Source organism: Pteronotus mesoamericanus, unplaced genomic scaffold, assembly GCF_021234165.1.
Source record: "Pteronotus mesoamericanus isolate MK-2021 breed Mesoamerican mustached bat unplaced genomic scaffold, CSHL_Meso_final contig_20, whole genome shotgun sequence".
NCBI classification, from domain to species: domain Eukaryota; kingdom Metazoa; phylum Chordata; class Mammalia; order Chiroptera; family Mormoopidae; genus Pteronotus; species Pteronotus mesoamericanus.
The window spans coordinates 64,844,989-64,869,789 of record NW_026555085.1 but is presented as its reverse complement, the minus strand read 5'-3'; the positions used below and the strand labels follow the sequence as shown (position 1 = coordinate 64,869,789).

General features: G+C 38.6%; 1 protein-coding gene across 2 annotated transcripts; it reads right to left on the bottom strand.

The window, feature by feature from the left end:
• Positions 1-590: 590 nt before the first annotated feature.
• On the bottom strand, positions 591-24,283 carry AMD1 (adenosylmethionine decarboxylase 1). Of its 2 annotated transcripts, none has more exons than XM_054569833.1 (9): positions 11,626-11,760; positions 7,370-7,456; positions 6,264-6,390; positions 5,363-5,465; positions 3,975-4,017; positions 3,724-3,868; positions 3,518-3,610; positions 3,283-3,438; positions 591-2,865 (listed from the first exon to the last, which is right to left on the bottom strand). In XM_054569833.1, the coding sequence occupies exons 3-9, from the start codon at positions 6,378-6,380 to the stop codon at positions 2,725-2,727; spliced, it is 798 nt and encodes a 265-aa protein (XP_054425808.1). In that variant the 5' UTR covers positions 6,381-6,390; positions 7,370-7,456; positions 11,626-11,760; the 3' UTR covers positions 591-2,724. The 2 variants fall into 2 exon arrangements, with proteins under 2 accessions (XP_054425808.1, XP_054425807.1); XM_054569832.1 differs by lacking the exon at positions 11,626-11,760 and adding an exon at positions 23,858-24,283 and having other exon boundaries at positions 593-2,865.
• Positions 24,284-24,801: the final 518 nt, after the last annotated feature.

Genomic DNA, 24,801 nt, shown 5'->3' with positions numbered 1-24,801 from the left:
AACTGAAAATTTACCAAGTAAGTGTAAAATATGTACTTGTATTGCAAAAAGATCAAGCTTTTGTTCTAGTTAACAGAAATAAACATCAATGAAAAACAGGAAGCTCATAACTTGTTCTTCCCCATCCCATCATTACAAGAGCTGTTCCATGAAATAAAGGTAGGAATATTCTACCTTTAAACCTTTGACTTCCTGCAAGACCAAACTCAAAAATATATTCTCTACTCTAATATCCTGGTATATAGCCCAGATATTTCTTTTTAAATCCTCATCTGAGGATATTCATTGATTTTAGAGAGAGAAGAGAGGGAGGGGAACTGAAAACATTGATCAACTGTCTTCTGCATGCACCCCAATTAGGGACTGAACTCACAATCCTCTGTGCACAGGACAACACTCCAGCCAAATGAACCACCCAACTAGAGTCCAGAGACTTCCTTTGAGTTTTAATTATAAAGCCACTAACAAAAAAATGTTTAAATCTGAATACAAATTATGTATTATCCCAGCAGCTTAAAAGATCTTTAGCCTTCACGGTAACTCACAAATCTCAGAGTAACTGTTAATTGTATATTTCTTCAATTAATTTAAAAAACTTTAGATGCTGTATTTGGTTATGTATATTACTTAAAAAATTCATCAACAGAACACTTTCTGAATGTCACTAGACAATCAATTAAGCAAACTTTTATTGAAGCTTAAAGTGTGGTACATAAATACATTTCAACCGATTTAAGTCCAACACCACCAGAGAGAAATTATGGTAACAAAAATTTCCCTCCTCTATACATACTAGAATCAATTTAAATTACTATTAAATCTACAGTTTCCATTCTTCTAGGTTTTGTTTCATACAAATTTGTGTAGTTTTTTGACATTAGATAGAAATCTTAAATCTATTAGAAAAAAATTAGACCTCAAGCCAACACATATCATCAAATCTACTGGGACACTGTTCAAGAACAAAATCCACTTTGAGCATTGGTCCTCAAAACAGCACCAAAACACTAGGTACTGTGTGCTAGAATCAAACTGATCCATTGATTAAAAGCTTCTTCAATGAAACTTTAATCAAGAATGTGCTTAAAATAAAAGTCAAAAGTGTTCCAACCACTTGATTTCAAACCAAGTAGATTTTATGTTTAGAAACACTAAAAAAAATGTGTTTCGTTTATAAGTACGGAAGGAACGAAAACATCACTGCATCACGCACAAAGAATCAAAAAAGAATTTGAGGACAAAAATACAAAATTTAGTTAACTTTGCCATTTTCTAAGCTGCTTAAATCTCACAGTATTTGGAAATATAGCCAAAAATGCCAACTCTTGAAGGCCTGTATTTCTAGTCATTTCCCATTGACCACTTTGGAAATTCTTATGTTATGTTTTATGGATAATTCTGCTTCACTGTGTATTTCTGAGTAACCTGAAGAGTTCTCCTACTGGTCATTCACTTGATCCTCTGGGAACATGGTGAAAGAACCACTACCAGTAAGAGGAACACATAGAGTCAGAACAGTATCACATATATCACAAAGTCACAGAACTTCAAGTCACAAGATGGCAAAGACACTGATGCTGCTTTGAACTAAAGTTTATGGTGTATTATTAATGGAAATTAGTGGACATGGCTGCTCAACCAAAAATTAAGGTGAATGATCTGATTTGACTTACTGAATCCAGTACAACCTTTACCTGAAATCTCCTCGCTAATAAATGTAGTAATAAAATCTTTTATTCTACTTATCAAGTTAGTAAAGACATGGTATTCATGAGAAGCTAATCTTATTTACTGGAGAACACAGAATGGCATACAGTTCCCATATAGTTCTGCCACTATATTCTAATATTAATTTATGTGTCTTTCTTACTAATCAACACTTTATTTTTGTCACTATCTTCCAAAAGAGCCAATGCCAATAAAAAAAAGTAGCCAAACTTCCTTGACCTTAAAAGAAAATTAAGCCTAGGGTCCACCCTCTTTCTCCCTCTAGGGTATAAAAGATTGGTATAACCCACAGTGTAACAGTGTATTGCTTTATGGGATGGGGTTGGGAGGGGAGACACCATGTTGAGGAATGAATCAAAGGAATACAAGCGTTGGAAGCAATGTTAAAATGGTAATACATAAAATGGATAATTGCAATCACTTTTTTAAGAGGACTGTACTCGTGGAAGAAAAAACTTTAATTGCTGTTGCAAAAAACATCTGTATAAAGTAGAAATTGGTTTCAATAACATTAGTAGAGAGTATGTTCTAGAAATTGGAGGTAACTGGATGTAATTATCCTGGTAGCAATTTTAGAACAGTCCCGGATGGCTAGGCTGAGGCCAACATCTAAGGAGGACGAAAGCCTTGTCTGTGGGGAATTTTGGATGATGCCTGAAGAAATATTTCATTGTGCATAAACCAAATTGAATCGTTGTCATAAGTGTTGTAAAGTTTCACATAGTAAAAGTTTTTTTCTACATGCACTTCAATTTCACAGCAAGAGTGGCATAGGATACCTAAACACAGAAGAGAGCATTCATGCAAGATATCTAACTCCTTGATATAATAATGCATACAATTCAAAATGATTACACTATCATTACATCTAGGGCCTTCTGCAACTACTAGGTGGTGGTTATGGAAAGCACAGCCCCTGGTATCAATATCTAAAGAGCAGCCACCACCTTCTTCTATGTGTGTTTTCTTTTTGCGTTTTTTCTTCATTTTTCTTAATCAACTCTGCTGTTGTTGCTGCTTCTTAGCAAAACTGGTAAAAACAAAGTTGTAATCATTGAACATAGCACTCTGGCAATCAAGACGTTTAAAACCTTCAATCTTCTGGGGCGAAGAAAGCACTGTGCGACATTTAGAACTCTGGGCAAAAAAAATTAAACAAACTATTAATACTTCCTATCTGCAGAAATTATTACAAACAAAATAGTCATGCCACAAATATTTAAAACTGCTGCCTTAATAGAACCATGGTATTTGAATATTTTAGCTGGCTTCTAATGGGCTGGATGTAAGATATCTTATGTCCCCCAGCCTCTACCCCAACCCCAGGCCTGCCAACAGGGAAAATAAACAGGACAGTGAGAAGCCCACCCATTAAGGCTAGATATAAAACAAGAACCAAGAGAAAGCTAATGAAACAAAGCTTTTCATCCCAACAACCTCAGCTAGCAGCACCTCTAGATATGTGACTGATAACGGGCCGTCTTAGAACTTTATGACATTCCTAATTTTCCTTATTTTCTGGAAGATTTTAATGTCAATAATAAAACAAATTACCTGGTTTACAAACAAGGTGGTCACAAACTTTCCTGGCTTGAAGACTTCTACAACTTTCCTGATCAGGTCGTCATAGGAGGTCTGACTTAAGTTTGTTTCAAAGCTAACATAAGAAAATTCTGGTTCTGGAGTGATGTGAATAGTCCAATAAGTTCCCTTAGAGAAATAGTTTTGTGTTAATAATGGAAAGAGTACACTTAAATATTTAAGTAAGTATTAAACAAATATTACTTACATCCGATTTCATGCCATTCATTGAATACCCACAAGGATTGAACATTGTGGCATCAATGACAGAACCTGGTATCAGGTCACGAATTCCACTCTCCTGAAAGAAAGGCAAAAGACTAAGTTAAATACAAATTTGAAAAATAAAACAAGAACGAGTTCAACAAAATATTTAGCCCCCAAGCAGAATCCAGAATTACTGAAAATCCTTACACGAGTGACATCCTTTGCAGTAACACCATCTTTCATGTAGAACTGGTCCATAACTGCTGGGTCAAGCTCACTCATCAGAATTTCCAGGGTTTGATCTGGCTGACTGATTACCCTGCTCTCTGGGAAATCCAAAGTATACAAGTACCTACACAAAAATGAAAAATAAATTATTCCCCCTAAAAATGACAACTGGCAGTTTAAAATAAATCTTACATAGAAGAAAAAAGTCCATGAAATCGTATCCAACATACCAACAGTCAGAATTCATACGTCCCATACAATATGCTGCTCCATCTGTTGAGGAAGAAGAATGTAAAATAAATTCAACAGATCCATTTGATAAGATGGATGGATTTTTCTCACCTTTTCACTAGCTAGGATGATACTATTTGTCTATCAGAAATATTAGTAAAGGAAAATTTAAGTGGATGAATTCACAAAGTAGTCAGGATTTTCCATCATCTTTAAAAAAAATCATATATGTATATGTGTGCGTGCGCGCGCCTATGTGTATGTTTACTGTCCAGTATGTTTACTGGAAATATATATACTCCCTCCCCACCCCCGGTTGTCAGAGATATACTTCAGCAGCCAATGAGTCAATCTAAATGGTGTTGAGAAAACTGTGGCTCTTTCTCTTCTACAACTCCATTAGGAAATAAAATTTGGTTTCCCATTTATCTACTCTTCCAAGTAAATACAAATCATTTTATGTAATATTTGGTTGCCCAAAAAGACCATTACATTTTTTCTGTACGATGGCTCTAGTAGTGCTCTTAGTTGTCTTTAACCTCATTCAAAACAATTTTGTTAGATTGTATTGTGACAGCTGTCATATCAGCGTGCATTTAAAAAAATTCACCAAAATTGGTGAATTTTAATGCAGCCATTTAAAAGTTGAAGATGAAAGAAAACACACAACATTTTCATCATCTTATGCTTTATTGTTTCAAGAAAGGAAAAACACAACTGAAATGCAAAAAACAGACTTGTGCAGTGTATGGAGAAGGTGCTGTGACTTATTCAATGTGTCAAAAGTAGTTCGCCAAGTTTCTTAGTACTGTTGACATTTTGGCCAAGTAATAATTCTTTGCTGTGGGGCTGTCTTATGCATTGGAAGATGTTTAGCAGCACCCCTGGCCTCTACCCACTAGAAGCCAATAGCAGGAGATAGCCAACATACTCAAAATACCCACATCAACAAAATTACTGGTCAAAATGAAAAATGTGCCTTTTATTTTACGGAAAAACTAAACTTTTTTTTGGCCAACCCAATACTTCTTTCCATATTGTTTCAAAGCCTCACTCAACAAAGTAAATTAACTGGTTGTAGATACTTACACTAAATTATACTCAACATTCTTTGACTTTAGATACAAATCGGAGAGAGTGGTTAGATGAAGATGAACTCTCCCCTCTAGCAGGTGACTAATTACTTGATTTTCTTTTTCCATCACTTTAACAACAATGATCTGAGATGCACACATACTCTAAAATTTGTCATCAGCTACCTTGATATATTTAACTATATAATGTGCTACATTTACATATATATGCTTTCATACACACACACATCTCTGAAAAGATATACCCTCTAACTTTAATAAAGCAGGTTTCAATTCTATTTATTTAAACTTACTTGGGAAAATTGCATTAAGAAACTCTATTTCTTCCTGGAAATTCCGGTGTGGGTACCCTTGGTGAGAAGGCTTCATGAAATTCTTACGAGAATAAAAGAAGCTCTAAAAATGAAAGATAAGCCATATCCATGAGTTAACTGTTACAAGGAACAACTTCATTTTTAAGTTGTGGAGAAGTCTCAACAGACTATTAATAATGCATCAATGAGTTTCTAGAAACTAAAATGTCCAGTCTAACAATGACGGGTCACAACAACTGTAGTGTTTAGGTACAGTTATTTCTAGAGCAGTGGTTTCTAATCTGAGCTTTAAAATAGGAATGTAAGCAAAAATTTTGTGGAAGAACATGTATACATTAAATTTTAAGAGTCGGTGATTCAAAGAAAGTAAGAACACGTTTCAGATTTCTTATGAGGGTCAATAATTAGCAAAACTCTTTGAGGTCCTAGTAACAAAGATATCCTTTACCCTAATTAGGTGAAATATTAAAATTCAACATCTGGGGGAGGAGGGTATAAGAAGGATGAATGGTAATGGCAATAACTCTTGAATGTTATCAGAATTTAACTCAATATTGACTGTTGCTCTTTCACACAATCAACTCTTTATTATGTAAATAGGATAATTCTTCTGGCTTTCCCTTCTTTTCTTAGTTTCTTTACCATTTATATTAACACTTCAAGGAGTTAACTATGAAACATGTCTGGTTTCTTCATTCCTTTTCCCATTTGATTTTATACTATCTCATTCTTTGCTTCCTCCCTACTCTGCTATTCTTGAGCATCAGGAAGAACATTCTTTCTCCCAGGCGTGCCCATCCTTACCCATTACAACTACAGCAGTAAGTTTACAAATGTATTTACAACTTAAAGGATTAAATAACATTTTTTGCTTACTTACTTGAATTGAGTCAAACCCACTGTAATCCCTAGCAAGTTTCAACAGGGGAACCAGTGCTTTCAGCAAGAGGGTGGTACCACATGTCTTCAAAATGAAACGTCTCTTGGAGACAAACATGCTACTCTCACTGCAATCAAAAAAAGTTACAATATTAAAACGCTGTTTATGCACTACCGAAATACAATTAGCCTATTACTGGACTATCATTTACAATATAAATTTGTGGCTAGTAATTTTAAATGTTAAGATTTCAAGGAAGCAAATAATATAATACAGTAGTCTTCCTCTTCTATTATACTAAATCAGTTTAAGGTTCTAGAAACCACAAAAACAAAACAACCTTTGAATTAGATATAAAGCGTATTACCTCATTACACAAACCCTCATTTTTACTGATAAATTTTCTTCCTCACTTCACTCAACTGAAGACATTTACTAAATTCATACTTTATACCTCATCTTGCACCACCCACTCTCACATGTATTTCTACAGCCATCTCATTACTTCTTAGACTAGGCAATAAGCTCAATGAGGAATGGAATGTTTGTTTTTACTCACCATGACATCCTTATGGGCTGGCACATAAGCCTTTGATAAACATCTGTGTATGCCAAACACTGCTTAGTAAAAAGCAGGTACTTTGGGACCATTATAGTATGTATAAGAATTCAATGTTTTTATTGAATAAATTATCTTTGCACCTATAAAAAGGTTGAATGGCTTTCCTCTGTAATAGATGGCAATCTTATCTGTATGGGAGAGCTAACTTTCACTTTGTCTGAAGTTCCGACATTGAGAGGCATATACTAAAAGCAAGACCTGCACCTGCAGTTGAAGGTACAATGTCATTGCAACCTGCTTTACACATATTTCCTGCTTAACTACATGGCAACCATCTTGAAGACCTTTCAGGTTAAGACTTCAAAACCTACTGCCTAGGGACACCTGAAGTAAACATTTCATGTTACATCATATTTAAAAAAAAAAACAAAACAAAACATAAAAACAATTGCAGAACTATGGCCCACAGGAACAATTAGCTATTCTATATGAAATATGATACAGACTGAAATGTGGTAGCTATCGCTTGTTTTACAGGACTTACCTGAGTACATAAGCTTCCTGCTTGTCAGTTTTTGTCACACTTATGATTGAACATTGCACATCCTTCAAAAGTATGTCCCATTCAGATCTATTATTTAACAAAAAACGATGATTAATTCATTATTCTATTTGCCTACTCTCAAAAATTATCAGTTTCTCACATTTAAAAAAGTTTTACAATGATCAACACAGTATATTGTATTTGTTGGCACATTCTTCTGCTAGCTTCTCTTATGAATACCAACATTTAGTTTTGTTCAAAATTGTCTTGCCTATATTGATATCCACTAAATAAGATGAAACATTTTGCTATATATGAAAAACAACTTAAAAAGCAAACCAGAAAAGTAGAAATTAAGAAAAAAAATAGCGAGAAAATACTGTTAAGTCATGCAAAGAGGAAATTCAAAAGGCTCATAAACCAAGGAAAACCGTTACCTTCCACTAGGTTAAGTGATTAAAGAAAAGCAAGTTAAAAGCTGAGAAGCATTGTCAAAAAATGAAAAATGTCTCTGGTTGGCAATTCAACAGTACAAGCATACACATAAAATCTTGGGAATACAATGCAGATCATTAATGAGATGAAAAAATGCCTGTATCAACACAATAATAAATAGCAAAATGGAAGCCATGTGTATAACCCAGTAAATTAGTTTTAATTTACCTGACTGAGACCTAAGGAAGGTGTCTCCTCTTTAATGTGCCCGTTATAAAGAGAAGTACAATATAGAACAGTTCTAGAAGGACAATATAGAACAGTTCTATGGGACATCTTAACATGACCAGATTAAAGGCTAAAAATATTTTAAGGCTCTTAGTATTTGGTAGGTCATTCTTCTACTCCCAAGAAAATGGTATATTATGGTTAAAGTTTTCTCCTCCAATTAAAACCTTTATGTAAGAGAAATCCTCAATATTACAGCCAGCATAAAAACAGGTATGTTTTATTCCTTTGTAGTAAAAAGCAGGCACAGTGCCAATCAATCCTGCTAGAATTTTGTGCCTATCTCATCATTTTGCTACAATAAATTGTTACTGGCCAAATAGGCAATTGTATAACCAATCACAAAAGGCAAGAAGAAACAAAACAAAACAAAAAACCCCTCACCTAAAGACAGTTTGATTTTGGAGAGAGGAGGAGGGAGGGAAAGAGAGAGACAGAGAGAGACAGACAGAGAAGTCTATTGGTTGCCTCCCTTACACCACATGGATTGAACACGGATGCAACCTTCTGGTGTAGGGGAAGATGCTCCAACCAACTGAGCCACCCAACCAGAGCAGAAGGCAGTAATTTCTACGATGGGTAAATTAATTAAACCGAACAGCACTGAGACCCATCTGAAAAAACTTAAAATATTTGAGTTGGGCTTGCTAGTGATTATACAGCCAATTTGCCCATTAACTCTACCGAATAATTTTTTAGAAGAGCTAACAGTTCTCTTCGAGAGTTGCTAATGATTGTTTGTATAAAGAAAAAAGTACAGATTAAAGCAGTTTGTTTTGAATTTTTAAAAATAGATCAAGTGTGGTTAAGGAAAAAAACGTTACAATTAAGATCCAGTTTTGAGTAACATACACTTAAGAGATTGTTTTAATTCTCTATTTTAGGTAGCTAAGCACTGGCTTTGAGTTTCAGATTTTCTAAGACTCAAAGTTCACTAACATTTAAATATTTCAGAACCCACAGTATTTTAATTCCACAAATAGTATGTTTTAATGCAAAAAGGAATAATACGACCAAAAGGAAAACATGGGGCTCTTACGGAAGCTATTACTTTTCTGCTTTGTGACATTCCTTCCAATTATTCCTGGGCTTGGATTCTTTACCTGGTGGGTAACAAAACTCACTTCAGAGGACTACGATTAAATTATACAATAGGTATCAGATTTACCTACCGAATCCATAAGATCGTTCTTCCAATAACGCTACCTGATAATGTCATCACCTACTCACTTCCCATCTTAATTCAGCACTCCTACAAATACTTTCTTCCACCCACTGGACATACTAATGAATCCTTTCCTATTACTCCTTCTTAGTTATAGTCACTATTTATTAAGACATCCTCCCCAGTTTTACTGAAATCAACCTGACATACATCACTGTATAACTTTAGGGTGTACAGCATAGTGATTAGACTTGCGTATATTATGAAATGATTACCACAATAAGTTTAGTTAGCATCCATCTCTCTCTCTCTCTCTCTCTCTCTCTCTCTCTCTCTCTCTCTCTCTCACACACACACACACACACACACACACACAAAGAAAGCAAAAAAAGAAAACAGATTTTCCTTATAAAAATTCCTCCGAAGGATTCACTCTCTTAGTTTTCATATAGCAGTGTTAAATATAGTTTAACACTTTTAAACATGCTCCATGGCTGAGCTAGATATTATAACAGACGGTTCTTTCTTGTATAACTTTGCCTTCACGGATTTAAACGTTGTCTTGCCTCTTCACTTGATTCTGTTTTCTGTGCACCTGTCTGAATTTATCCTCAGATGTTTCCCTCAACTATCTCAACATTTTTTTGGCCCAAGAATAGGGTACTAATTAAGATTTAGCTCATGAGGTCCATGAACTAAGTAAATGGGGCTTGTTTACCCTGGGGGCCTTTATATGCGGTACTGTGACTGGATGGGCTATCTCACTGGGGAACTACTTATGTCAATATTTTTTCGTTCTTTCCTGGACAGGTCAAATTACCCAAATATTCCATTCTCTTGCCTACAAAGCATTAAGATTTCTGGTAGGCAAAAGAAGGTAAAGGACATGGGATCTCACACTTAAGTATAAGCATGAGCTTTTATTCTTTGTTTTCAGTGTAGTGATTCTATCCTTCAATGGTACCAGGACTCCTCATTTCAGAAAGATCCTATATTACTCTCTCCAGACAATCAACTACTGTATAATCTTCAGCTCTCCTAGCATCCCCCCCATCTGACTTGACAAATTTGATAAAGACAATGACTTCAAATAACAATCCAAATAAAATAAAACCTACATTGACAGATATAGAGATAACTCATCCCAATTTTTTGTAAGTCAGTCACCCTAGGTTTTCCCACAAACTACTCTCTATTTCTAGAAATTGGTCACTATAAATTTACCCACATCAAGCCTTTTGAAGGTAGAGAACATTTATGCTGAAACAATGTAAACTTTGTTGTGGATACTGTTGGAATGAATTTCATCCTAGCTAGAAAACTTGTCCCCAACCCCCATCCTCCACCCCCACCAGATCAAATCTGTCATTAAAAGGTTTAAAAACTCAGAAGACTTGCCCAAGTATTTTATTTGTGTAGTTATTTTGGTATTCACATCAATTCCGCTGGAGTCATTCCATGTACTTAGGGACTGTGCCTACCAGTCCAGTTTGTAACAGGCTTTTCAATACTTGTTGAATCTGGCACTATTCTAATTAGATCCTAAAGGACCTGCTGGAAAATCATGAACACCCTTAAATTTTAAAAATGTAAACTACGGTCACACAATTCTTTACTGCTTTTTTTAATTAGTCACCATAATAATTCAGGTATTTAGAGGGTACATTCTTGAAAAGATAAAAGATTCATTTAACAGAACTATCCTGTCAATACTTGAATGCCATCTTATTTTAATCTACATAAACGAAGCTTACTCATTTTACTGCCAGATAATTTAGTTGCTATAGAACCCATTCATTATAATGAACCTAGATGTGGACTGTTTTCTCAAATATTTTTTATGCGACACTCCCCTCTTTCTTGGAATCTGCTGACACAAAATGACACAGGCCTCCGCTGGTTCTTCCCTTCCTCTCCACCCGTCTTTTTTCTCTGCTGATGACTGGATAATACCTACAGATCTATCTGCAAGCTCATTCATTTTTCTGTCATTTCCATCTACTAAAGTCTGTCCAGTAAGCCTTTCACACCAGTAGTTACTTTTTTGTATATTTTTAAGTTCCATACTCTATTTCTCTTTTAAGACCTTCCATTTTAAGAGGGCTCACTCTTCTTACAGAATGGTTATGACAGCTGCTTTTAAATCTTGACCTGTATTACTTCAAGGCTGGTGTCTATTGATTCTCTTTGAGAGATGCTGAGAATTTCCTGGTCATTTGTATTATTGAGCAACTTAGGACTGCAGCCTGGACATTTTGATCATGTCTTATAATTTTAAATCTTATTTAAATCCTATAGGACATTTGATTTTTAAAACTTATTTTAGCAGGCAATTGAAATGTTTAAAGTTCAGTCTTCAGGTTCTTACCTTCTATGAGTTATGTTCCAGTTCCAGTTTAGTTAGGAAAGGCTATCATGCATGCCATGGTATTCAGATCTGTTCTATTCAGTGATCAGTCTGGGACTGGGAGATGAGCTATCAGTTTTCAAAGCCTTTGATATTCTGTTTAGGGTCAGAGCCAAACATAAGCAGCCCAGTTCATATAAATCTTTACAGGATTCATTTTATTCGACTCTCCCTCTTCTTCGTAACTGCTGACCATTTCTGGCTCAGAGGCAGAAGTGGGGAAGCTTTCTGGTCCTCTGGGTAGAACGCCAAGACTTTAGTTTTCCCACTTGGCAGCAGGCTGCCTGTGATTGTCTGTCTCTGTCCGCACAGAGTGAAAAGGACAGGGATATCCCTGATGCTATTCCATCCTGGGACCACACAGTTCCTCTGGTCCAGTGGTTTCCCCCCTCCCTTGGAGTTCAGGCATCTGCCTGGCCACAATTACTACAGTACTGCCCGAGCTGTGGCAGGAGAGAACAGAAGGGGAGGGGATTTCCCCCAACTTCTCTGACCCAAAGGGGCCTCCTTCGTCTTCACAGAAAAGAAAAACAGGACCTCTTGGATCTCTTTATTTGCACTTGGTGTGTAGTTCTGGGTTTCTGGATACCTCTGAGACCACCGCAGGAGAATCCGGGGGTGGGGGGCGGGGGAAGAAACAGAAAATCATGATTGTTTTCATGGTATTTTGAATTCTGGTTTCCACTCCCATTCACCCACTGATTTTTACTTCTCAGAGTCCTCAGATAGCTAGGTGCTTCATGCACTCTGTCCCAGGGCTTTTAGTTGCATTTAGCAAGGTGCTTATTCTATCTTAATGGAAACCACAATGCTCTTATAACTCATTCATCCTTACTTAATAAATGCTGCAACCAAATTCTTCCTACCAAATAGAAACCCTCAAGCAGTCAGTATTCTCCCAAAGTCATAGTATGAAAAAAAGCAATTGTGTTAAAACACCTTGAGACAAACCAGTTGGATGGCCTATCAACCAAGTGATTACAAAGACATAATAATCCTAGGAGAGCTGATAGGCTCAAAAATAGAATAAATCAAGTGGCAAGAAAGATGTCTCAAGAGAAATAAAACAAAAGACATTAATATAATATACACAAAAGGAACGGTGAAAAACCAACACCAAAACAGCTCAGAGTTGCAGCATATTCTTTTATTACATTTCTGTGGGAAAAAAATAAGCCTCTTTTTATAAATAAAACTGTATTAGGTCCTAGCCACATCCACACATTTATACATTGTCTATGGTTGCTTTCTCTCTATAAGGGCAGAGCTGAGTAGTTGCAACAGAATGTCTGCTTTATGTCCAAATTTAATGATGAAAAAGACAAAGTGTCTGTACAGTTGACCAAAGCTTTCTCTAAATTACTTATTTGTTATTTCAAAGTGAGCTAGTATCAAGTTATTGAATAGAATGTCACAGCAGGCTCAGTATGGTGGAAGGTGCCTGGGTTTTGTTCCCAAACACACTAACACCTAGACTGAGAACTAGTCTATACTATACATAAACTATTGTACAAAATTAGTCCTTTTGTCAATCATTGTTATTTTACTTATGTTTTAAATACTGATGAGTTCAATAAATCATAAACTGAAAAGTAGAATTAAGACAATTTTGGAATGTGTCACATAAAACTTGACAGTGATTGGAAAATATTGCAAAAGGTATTCAAAGGATTACATAATTGCTAGGCACACTAGAACACAGGGAAATTCATAGATAAACCGAAATATTCTGGTTTACATTACATTTTCTTTCCCTTAATGCTGCTATCTCACCTCACTGGTCTAACTCAGTGGTTTTCAAACGAGGATGACTGTCACCCTGAAAATGTTTTGCGGTATTTAGAGACATTTTTGGTTGTCACACTGTGTGTGTGTGGCGGGGGTGGGGGTTTGGTGTCATTGCTGGCATGTAATTTGGTAGAGACCAGGGATGCGCTACACCATACAATAAATAGGACTGTTACCACAATAAAGGAATCATCCAAACCAAAAGTCAAAAGGACTGAGGTTGAAAAATTTTAATTAACTTAAACATAAAGTACCAAAAATACTATCAGATCTGGCTAGAGTGGCTTGGTTGGTTGAAGTATTGTCTTGTAAACAGAAAGGTCAGTCCCTGCTCGATTCCTGGTCAGGACTCTATACCACCTACACTGCAGTTTCTGTTGCCAGTTGGGGTACGTGCAAGAGGCAACTGATCAATGTTTCTCTCACACATTGATGTTTCTCTCTCCTTCCTCCTCTCTAAAAATCCCTAAGCATGTCATTGGGTGAGGATAAAACAAATGAACAAAAAAACAAACAAACTATCAGGTAATGATAAATGATCCCAAAGAAGTAGTATATTCTTTACTAATGATAGTACATAGCCTGAAAAGCAAAACATTAATGGCAAGCCATATTCTACATTTAAAGCTTTCTTTCTTGAAGAATCTGTGGTCTAATTAGGAAACAAACAAACAAACAAAAAAAACGGTGGGATGTTTACAAGGGAAAATATACAACTAAAATGACAAGAGGCTTCCACATCACTTGATTCAGTCACACTTGAAACGGCCAACTGACATTTTTTAATGCCTTTAGAATGACCTTTAACAAAGGTCCTAAGACTACACAATGAGAAAAGGCTGCCTCTTCATCAAATGATGTTGGAAAAATAGAGTCTCCACTAGAAAGAATGAAGTTGAACCCTCACACTGCACCACATACAAAAATAAACTCAAAATGGAGTAAAGGCTTATATTAAGACCTAAAACTACAAAACTCTTAAGAGGAAAAAGAGAAAAGCTTGACGCAGGATTTAGCATGTTTTCTTCTATGCAACAAAAAAGCATAGGCAACAAAAATAGGCAAACTGTCATCAAACTTAGTAACTTCTGTGTATCATAGGAAAACACTGGACAGAGTGAAAAGATAACCTGCAGAATGGAAGAAAACATTTGCAAAGCACACATCTGACAAGAGGTTAATATCCAGAATATGTGAGGAACTCCGACAGCAGAAACCACCCAATTTACGAAATGGCCAAAGGCCTTAAACAGACAATTCTCCAAAAAAGACATACAATGGACAACAAACATATGAAAAGATGCTCTATATCACCAATCATAAAAGAAATGCTAATCAAAACCACTTCATACTCATTAGGATGCTTAAAAAAGAAGGGAGGAATGACAAATGTTGGGCAAGAATGTGGGGAAATTGTAACAATAGTGTATGTTTGGTGAAAATTACCTTACAATCTAGCAATCCCACTTCTGGGTGTATATCCAAAAGAATTCAAAACAGGATCTGGAAGAGATATTTGAACACCCATGTTCTATGTAACTCACAATTGTCAAAAGGCAGAAGCAACCCAAATGTCCATCAAGAGATTAATGGATAATGAAAATGTGATATATACATACAATATTCAGCCTCAAAGGAAATCCTATCACATGCTACAAGGATGAATCTTGAGGGCATTATGCTAAATGAAATAAGGCAGTCACAAAAGGACAAATACTATGACTCCATTCATATGAGGTACTCAAACATTTATAGACAAAGCAGAAAGGTGTCTGTCAAAGGCTGGGGGAGAGTGAAAATTAATATTTTATGAGTACAGTTTCAGTATACTTTTGCAAGATGAAAATAGGTTCCACAGACCTGTTGCACAACAAGTATATTCTTAATAATACTGAACTATACACTTAGAAGTAGTTAAAATGGTAAATTTAATGTTAGATTTTTTAAAAGCTACAATTAAAAAAATGTAAGCGACTGAGAGAATAATTCAGGTTTTCACCTTTATCACCTGAAGAGTTGAGTTGGATCTCTCTGAGATTCAGTAGGTCAGACGCTACAGATGGTGCAAAACATTTGCATTTAAAAGGCCTTCATGTGATTTAATTCCTCTAATAGATTACTTCCTTAAAGTAAAAAATTGCTGGTTTCAGTGTTATCAATTTACTCAAAAAGCCTATGTGAACTTTCAACTGTGACCTAATAGTCTGACTTGTCTACGTCGGAGATTCTCCATACATTCAGGCCTCTACACCCGACCAAGGTCATATCCCTAAAACATTGATTATTCTTCAACAACGCCTAGGCTGACCAAAATAAAATCTGAGTATGCCTTCCTAGGGCAGTTAATTCAGATATCCATAGAAATAAATCAACTCAGAATGCACTGTTAATAATAATCACAGTATACTCTATCTCAAATCTTCCCCCCAAATTTAAATCACTATCAGTAAAATTACTGCTACATTCAGTTGCTGATTACTTTCAATGTGTACTTTTTAAAGAAAGGTGATTTAGAGACAGCAGTTCAAATGTTTTTGAAACTAGTTAGGAATGTAATGAGTTTAATTCAAAAGGAAGCTTTTCTACTCCAAAACATTTACACTAAAAGGTTTTTTGGCAATAGGTTGTAAATTCCTTCAGTGTGAATTATCGATACTGCCATACCGTGCAATGATGTAGTCAAGCAATGCATGAGTTCCGGGGAAGTTAATACTGAGGTGTAATTTACTATCTTTGCAACTGCCCTAATCCTTTACTGTAGATTATAACTTATCTTATAAAGGTAAACTATCTCAGACTTCCTCACGATAAAATATCCTCTTCACGCCACTAGAATGTCCCACCTAAACCTACCTCATTACTAAGAATAGGTCAGGTCTGTGATGATTCAAAAGCAAAAAGCCTATTTTATTGTCCTGAGAGATCAATAAACTATCTTTTCTTCTCACTAAAATTTCTAATTTTCTAAAAGACTTCCTCCACATTGCTCCCACCCTCCCCAAAGCTGCCATCAAAATAAGACTTTGGTTCAGCATTTTATTCTAGCAACTCTAAGGCATTTATATACATCCTTTTGAAATCTGAAAAATTTGTAGACAAAACTGCAGGTTAAACCTAAGATACAACCCCTTCTTTTTACATTTCAACTTTAAATACTGCATGAAGTCAGTCAGTTTTAGAACACATCATTCCCTTTTTACTTGGATGTGCTGGAACTACTGCTTTTCTCCAACATATGATTAACCAGTCTTCTTTAACACAAACCATGCCAGACAAGATTTTTCCTACTAAAACCACACCCCTAGTCACATGTGTCCCTTTTTTTAATCTCCTTGAGAAATTAGAAAAAAAAAAAAAAAAGACTGTCACTACTATGTAATTTGTTTAGATTACACTCAGGACAATTCTACTAAATGACTTACAGGAGGATGGGAAATGTTTAATAGAAATGGCTAACATTAAGGAAGAAGGTTCTGGCTTGACTTAGGACTTCAGGCTTAGAAAGATAAGCCAACTTTACTTTAACTGTGGTCTTTCTATTCCCTTAAGCCACATTAAAAAAAAAAAATCAATTCCAGATGGACTGTAGATATAAATGTGAAAAGCAAAACAATGTTTAGGGGGAAAAATCCTAATTACCACAGGAGGAGCAAGATACCTCAAATAGTTGTGGATGAAAAAGGGGCCACATACTAAACCTGACAAGCTCAGAGGAGCCCTGCATGCCGGCCTTACAAACTCAGAGACTTAAAGTGACCACATAGTATAGTCTGAAATTAAAACTTCCGAACTAAAAGCATATTACCACAGGTAGTCTTGTACTGTGCCACTATATTCCTTGACAAAGATCAATCTCTACCTTAACTGAGCCTGTCTATTGTCTTTTCCGTTTCTGTGATAACACATCTTTGGAATGTCAGGACAATTTCCTTTTCCACACCGCTCAGGGCACAATTTACCACCAGAGCAGACCACGGAACCCCTCCTTGTTATTGTTACTGTGTTCATTGTTAACTATCCTATACCCACCAACGTTAAAGAAACACGTGTCTCTCCAATCCCAGAGTTCCTGCTTTGCTTTCTCCGTTCTCCATGATCTATCACCACTTAATCTCAGGTAACCACGCGTCTTCCCCTGATTCTGATGTATAAAGTAAGTGGTAGAATGGTCACTTTCTGGAGCATTTTCTTAATCCATTGATTCCTGGCAATTGCCTGAAGTTTGGCTCAAATAAACTCGAGAGGTCTGGATGTTTCTTCCATCAACATAGTACATAAAAACTGCTAACCGTTAAAGGGAAAATATCAGTAAGTTAACTATATTAAACTTAAGAGCTTCCATTTTTAAAGATATCATTAATAGCGTAAGGAAAACCACAGAGGGTATATTTGTAATTTTTTAAAAAAACATTTTATTCTTTAGAGAGAGGGAGAAGGGAGAAAGAGAGGAGAAAAACATCAATTGGTCATCTCTTGCATACCCCCAACCAGGGACCTGGCTGGCAACACAGGCGTGTGTCCTGACCAAGGCTGAACTGGTGACCCTTCGGGTGGCAGGACAACCCACCGAGCCACACCAGTCTGGGCCAGAGAGAGGTATATTTGTAATACACATACTGGACAGATAATTCATCTGTAATATATTAAGAACTATAAATAGAAAGTTTCCCCCCTCCGAAGAAAAATAGGCAAATAAACTTGAACAAGCATTTCACAAAAGATATCCAAATGGCAAATAAAGACATGAATAAGGAAGCTCAACTCCACTAGTCTAACGGGGAATAACTACTGCCACATACACACAATAGCTAAAATTAAAAAGACAACACCACGTTAGATAGAGATATGGAGCGACTGGAACCTTCAGGCTAGATATATGCACTCTATGACTTAAAAATTCCACTCCTAGATGTATGTATATCTAACAGAAATACATAATGTTCACCAAAAGACACATACAATAGTGTTTATAGCAATATATTTGTATTAGCAAACTGGAAACTATTCAAATGCCTATTAACAAGAGTGGGTAAATTGCAGTATTGATATATTCATACAAAATATTACGTATACAATGAAAATGAACTACAAAACCTCAAACATAATGTTGATCACAGGAGGCCTTACATGATGCAAACTAAATGATTCCATATCTATAGTAGTATATTAGAAGTTAAGCTAGTGCTAGGTAAGAGGGAGGGCAGGATAGTAATTGGAAGGGGCCCAAGTGGGACTTTTCGATAGTTACTATTCCTTAAGGTGCTATTTACAGGAGTGGGTCAGTTTGTGAAAACTAGGTCGGTACTTGTGATTTTCGTAACTTTTGTTTATGCTTCAACAAAAAGCTTTAAAAAAAAAAAATCTGTATTCAAAACATAAGCTGACCCTGGTCCATGTGCCTCAACTCAGTTAGTTGGACCATTGTGCCGTAAACTAAACTTAAAGGTCCCAGGTTCAATTCTGAGTTGGGGCACATATGGGAGGCAATCTCGATCCATGTTTCTCTTCCACATAGATGTTTCTCTCCTTCCCCTCTAAAACAAAAAACATATTAAAAAAAAAAAGATATGAGGTGGACCCCTCCCAAAACCAGGAATTTACTTATTAAAAATTGTGTATTTATTCTTCCATGTTTAAACTTCAATCACCTTCAAAGTGGTCTGTTTGGTGCAGTACACCTGAGATTTTTATCCACTGCTCAACACATTTTGAACTCATCGATTTTGATGCCTTTTCATGCTCCTGCCATTTTTTGTTCTACCTCTTCCACTTTGGCAAAATGTTTCCCTTTGAGGACTTTTTTCATCAGAGGAAACAAACAAACAAACCACTCAGGGCAAGATCAGGTGAATGGGGGGGGTGGGACAAGGGGGTCAACACTCAGCATGGTGTGGACAGGTGTGCTGGTAAATCACCCATCATGAATTGGTCAAATGCGTTGAAAGAGTCTTCAAAAAAAAAAAAAAAAAAAAAATCTGCTGAAGCTGAAGCAGCCTCTCAAGAGCAACGCCAGCTGTACACTGATACAGATGGGTTCCTAGAACACTCACCTAGAGGGGGAAGACTGTACTACAAATGGGGCCTGCCCTCCAGAAGATAATTCCAGGTTTTTGGGGGGCATCTCCTTGTAAGCTGTCTTACTAACAACCAGATTTTTCCAATCATGCTTTTAAAATTTTTTTTAGCTGATTACTACTTCCTCAAACTCTGCTGGAATGTTTCCTCCAGAATGGCTATGTTTCTTTTCTCTTGGTTCAAGTCTTTGGAATAATTTTCATATCACACATTCTTCAAACCCCACACGTCTTTCCATTAAATTTTTTGTCCTTATACTTGATGAAAGCAGCTTTCCTCTAATATCATTTCAGCAGCTTTCCAAATTCATATTCATCTTCGTCATTGTAAAGATTTTTGGGGCATTTAATGCTCTGAAGTTGATTTCATACAGTTGCTAATTACTAGGTTTACGTACTTGGGGGGAGGGAGGAGAGGACTTATCAGCAACCAAATTATTTTTTGGCGTGTAGCAGTAAATGCAATATATATATATATATAACTACATTAATGTTTCTACTAGAGAGGTAGTTCAATCATACTTAAGGGTGAGAATCACTAAAAAGATGAAGTTACTATGCAAAAACGACCAGATTTGTTTATTGGAGGCATGCATGCATTTATTTTAACCTGTGTTGTAGAACTTCAAATTCTGTATTTCTTTTCATTTAACCTACAAGATTTCTGACATACATACATACTTGTAAAACTGTCATTTACAAGATACTGACCACTCCCACCACCCCCAAAAGGCCTGTTATGTCTTCATAATCCACCCTTTCCCGTCACTCCCATGCTCAGGCAACCAATGATCTGATTAGTATGTATTTTCTAGAGTTTTACAGAAATTAAATCTTACATTAACATTATAGCACTTTTTAAGAAACTGCCAAATTATTTTTCAGAATGGTTTGTTCATCTTCCATTCTCACTAGCAACACGGGAGTTCTGGTTCCTTCACAGCTTGTCAGGGTTTGGATATCAAAATTATGCCAGGTCAAAATGAGCTGGGAAATGTGTCCCCTTCTTTATTTACAAGACTATGTATAAAAGGCTGGAGTTGTATCTTCCTTAAATGTTAGGGAAAACCATCCAGTGAAACCACCGGAGCCTAGAATTTTCTTTATGGGATGATTAATGACTAATTCAACTTATGTACTGGTTACAGGACTATTTAAATTCCTATTTCTTCTTGCATCAAAGATGGGCAGGTATTTTCCTAGGAATTTTTCCATAATATTCTTGTTATCTTTATAGCACATGTAGTGATCCCAATAGGACATTTGTGCCTTATCACTCTCAATGTCCTTAGGTTTTATGTCAGTATAAAAAATAGACCTACCTTTTACTTTTTACAATATAGAATTTTTATTCTCACTTGAGGACGTTTTTTTCATTGCTTTTAGAGACCAGACGGGAGAAACATCAATGTGAAAGAGAAGCACTGACTGACTGCCTCCCTGATGTGCCCTGGATAGGGGGGGTGGGGTCTGGGGGCCACACCTTCCATGCCCAGACCAGGGATCAAACCAGCAACCTTTAGGTTATAGCACTGCACTCCAACTAAGCCACACTGGCCAGGGCTACTTTTAAATTTTAACCCCGTGTGTTAATGTCTTTCGTTTGTGACCTTTCATCTACTTACATTTTAATGGAATTACTGAGGCAAGGACAAGCAAGAACTTCCTTGGCTTCCAAATTTTTGTATCATTAAATAAGAACAAAACTACTAAAGATGAGAATGAAGCAATCTAAAACTTCCCAGTGACACACTATCTCCTATATTTGAATAAAAACGACATCAAATTGTTAAGGCACCCTTTAATGTGTAGCCTTTATTACAACCTGATATACTTTATTCTCCAGCCTTGGCTGCTAAAAAGAAAAGATTTTGTCTTAAAGAGCAAAGAATCAAAGATAAATATAAAACACTTGTAACACTTGTACAGTGGTTACTATGTGTCACTGTTACTAAGTTCTATAGTACACTAACTCAATCCTCACAACTACCCCATGAAGTAGGTACCATTACTGTCTCCATCTTAAAAATGAGGACATACCACACAGCTAGCTATTAAATGCTGTTTGATTCAAATCCAGACAGTCCCAAGGCCACGCACCATTGCATTATGTATCCTCTTCTAGATGACCAATTACTCTTCCACGGTCTCTAGGGGTCCACGCCACCCTTCTAACAACCAGACCCCGGTGATTCCCTCTTGCCAGGTGATGGACTTCAGGTAATTTATCTAGCATTTAGTATTTTGTCAGGTACTTTTTTTAACTTCCTAGTAAAATAAGCCCTCTGGTTCGCCCTTGCTTGAAGGACAGTTCACTGAAAAATGTTCCCAGAAAGGTTACCAATGGACTGACCTCTCAGTTAAATCCGAGAGATTAACAGCCGAAATGCGCTAGCGGACTCTCAAAATAGTGGTTTTATGAATATTAAGTGGCACTACATTATGACCTGTACAAAACAGAATATTCTGTCCTGAAGATTAAACTTTTGCCATCATTTTAAGAGCCACACTCATACAGTAAAATAATTGCTACTGATAAAGTACAAAGGAAAAGTGGCTCTCAAATACTTAAAGCAAGCTGCTCTTTTACAAGCCTTTCTCTCCTTCCTAGATTCAGGGAACTTTTAACCACTACCACCACCAAAAAAAGAAAAAGCCCAAGCTTCAGTGCTTCAGTTGTGGCATTTCTACTCAAGAACGTGGGGAGGAAAAATCTTCTTCCCTTTTTAAGAACGTGTCCTTACGAATAAAAGCTTCAAAACATTTACTGAGCCAGGGCAAAACAAGGTTATTCATTTTATAAGATTTTCTAGATAATCCGATCACAATCGTTTACCAAACCAACATTAGGGAGGCTTCCCATTTGTGAAATGGAGGAAATACTAAGCTTCCCCTATTTGTAAGAAAAGTAACTGCTTCCTGTAACATACATATAAAGTGCTTAGAACTGAGCCCGGCACATGGTAAACATTTTAAGTGTCGCACAAAGCTTGAAAAACAAGACTTGTGACAAGGGCTTTCACGAATCAATCCTTCAAGACAAAATGCCTTAAAGTTCCGGCAGCACGTGTCTTCCCGAATTCCCTTCTCCAGTTGCTTTTTGTCAGGGACAGCGGTCAGCCCAGCCAACATTCCTGAAACGCCGATTGGCCCACACCCCGGGGCCAGGCTCTCGGTGGGGCCCAGGAGCTCATTGGTCGTCCACGCTCAATGAAGCGGCCACGCCGGTCCCTGCGCCGCACCGCCAACACTCGTGCGCGGAGGAGCCTAGAAAGGCAAGGGGTGGCTAGCGGGCTGGGCGCCGCGGTGAACAGGCCCAGGCACCTGCGGAATCGCCCGCGCTTTTATTTGCGCCGGGATTACCCTAAGACCACTGAGGACCTCTCGCTTTTGCGCAGGCAGCCCAGCTCTCTCGCGCGACGGCCAGGGTGGGAAGCTGGGGCCCCGGATTCCTATGCTGGCTGAGGCATGCAAGATACCGCGTCCCGGGCCGGACGGGCCTCTAGCCCGTAAATGTAGGCTAACCTCGCACCCCGCCAGAACCCTACCAACTCGGTAACGGGTTACACAAACCAAGGTCACAACAGACTCGGGAGCAAGCCCCGGCGGGCTCTTGCGATCGTCTCCACCGCTCCGAAAAGGCTTTGGTGCAGAGCGTGTTAGGGCGGCGGTGGGGCCCAGCCACTGCGACAACACCGCTCCCCCTCGAATCCCCGCCGTCCGGGAGCCACAAGCTGGCAGATAGGACCGCGAGTGGGAGGCCTGTACGCCGGCCCCTCAGCCTGAGACCCGCGGGGCCCCCTTCTACCCGCCGCACGCGGCGAGAACGAGTCGCGTTCAAACCCTCTCCCTCCCTCCTCCACTCCCCGAAGCGGGCACGCCCGAATTAGCGCCTGACTAAGCCCGCCGAGCCACACCTGCCGGGAGGGAGCCCGCGCGGCTCCTCTAAGACGCCCACCCCGGGGGCCAGGACCCTCAGCGCCAGAAGGTAAAGTCGGAGGCGCGGGCGCCAAACCGCCCCGAGCGGCGCCGCCCGCTGCCCAGTCGGGGACGTTACCTGAGCACGCGGCGGAACCGGCCTCCTCCCCTCGCTCTGGGCAGCGCCCGTCCCGGCAACGGCGGCGGGAGAAACTGGCTGGGCCCTCCGCGTGGATGCGGCCGCTCCCCCTAGCACCGGCTGTCCCTCCACGGCGCCCAAAAGACTCCCGAAGGCGGACCTGCCCCCACCTGAAGGCTGCGGGAACCCGGCCCCCGACTTCCGCCAGTGGTTAGTATCTTAGAGGCGACGACAACCCCAGAGCAGACTGTGGGCGAGAGCCCCGAGAACCCACCTTGGGATGGTGCGAAGATCCCCAGATCCTTGATTTGCGTCGGGTTGCTGCCTGGAGAACCAAACCTCCAGTAGCTTCTCGGTCCCTTCGAAAAAATGTGCAGCTTCCATCACCGTGAGACTAGCGAACAACCAACAACCACAGAAAATCAACTAAATTAAATCTCTTCTCCCGCCGCTGCTGCGGATTGTTTCAGCTGTTACTAAAGTTCAGGTTCCTTTTTTTTTTTTTTGCTATAATTTTATATTAACTTTTTTTAAAAAAAGGATTAATAAAATTTTCCCGGCTTTTTTGTGAGCGAAAGTTGAACGTGAGTCTGTTGGAAATAAGAGGCAGATAGATACAGTTCAGTCTCTTGCAGTCCGCCGTTTCCCCGTTAGAGAGAGCAGAGCGAGCGCTAGCTAATGTCGCCGGCCATACTGTGGAAGCGGCGGCACTGCGTGAGCAGCCAATTTATATACCCCGTCTCCCTCGAAAGGCCAGGAAGTGACGCACGTCCCGCCCCTGCGGCTCATAGCTGCAGCCGCCTGTCAATCATCAGCCGCCAAGTTGCTGCTGGCTGGCCGCGGGCCTGCGAGGAGCGCGGAGAGCTGCCCGCCTCGCTGCGGTTCGCGATCGCGCTGCTCCTTGGGCGGGAGCCCGCTGTGTGTTGTCCGACTGGGGATTAGGAACCTGGCGTCGAACGCAGTGTGGGTGGGGAGAGCGGGAATGGAGTGAAGAAAGGCTATGCAGCTAGGCGTAAAACAATTGATTAGCCGATAACAAGGGTGGGTCCTCAGGAGGGTTGGCGGGGTCCCGTGGGAGAGGTGGCCATTGCTCCGCTGGCGTGGTGGTTTTGATCCTGGGCAGTTCACGGCGATTCCCGAGGTAATTGGCCATTCTCCGAAGTGTGTTTTCCCCACGGCGAACGAAGCCAGGCATTAAAACTCAATGTTTGTCTGTGA

What these genes read in the sequence shown, in the direction of transcription:
- AMD1 (XM_054569832.1), bottom strand. Translation starts at nt 23,967, where the DNA reads ATGGAAGCTGCACATTTTTTCGAAGGGACCGAGAAGCTACTGGAGGTT. An exon ending in GATCTTCGCACCATCCCAAG is followed by an intron (nt 7,457 to 23,857) that starts GTGGGTTCTCGG and finishes GTTAAATAATAG; the next exon opens with ATCTGAATGGGACATACTTT. An exon ending in CTGCAAAGGATGTCACTCGT is followed by an intron (nt 3,611 to 3,723) that starts GTAAGGATTTTC and finishes CCTTTCTTTCAG; the next exon opens with GAGAGTGGAATTCGTGACCT.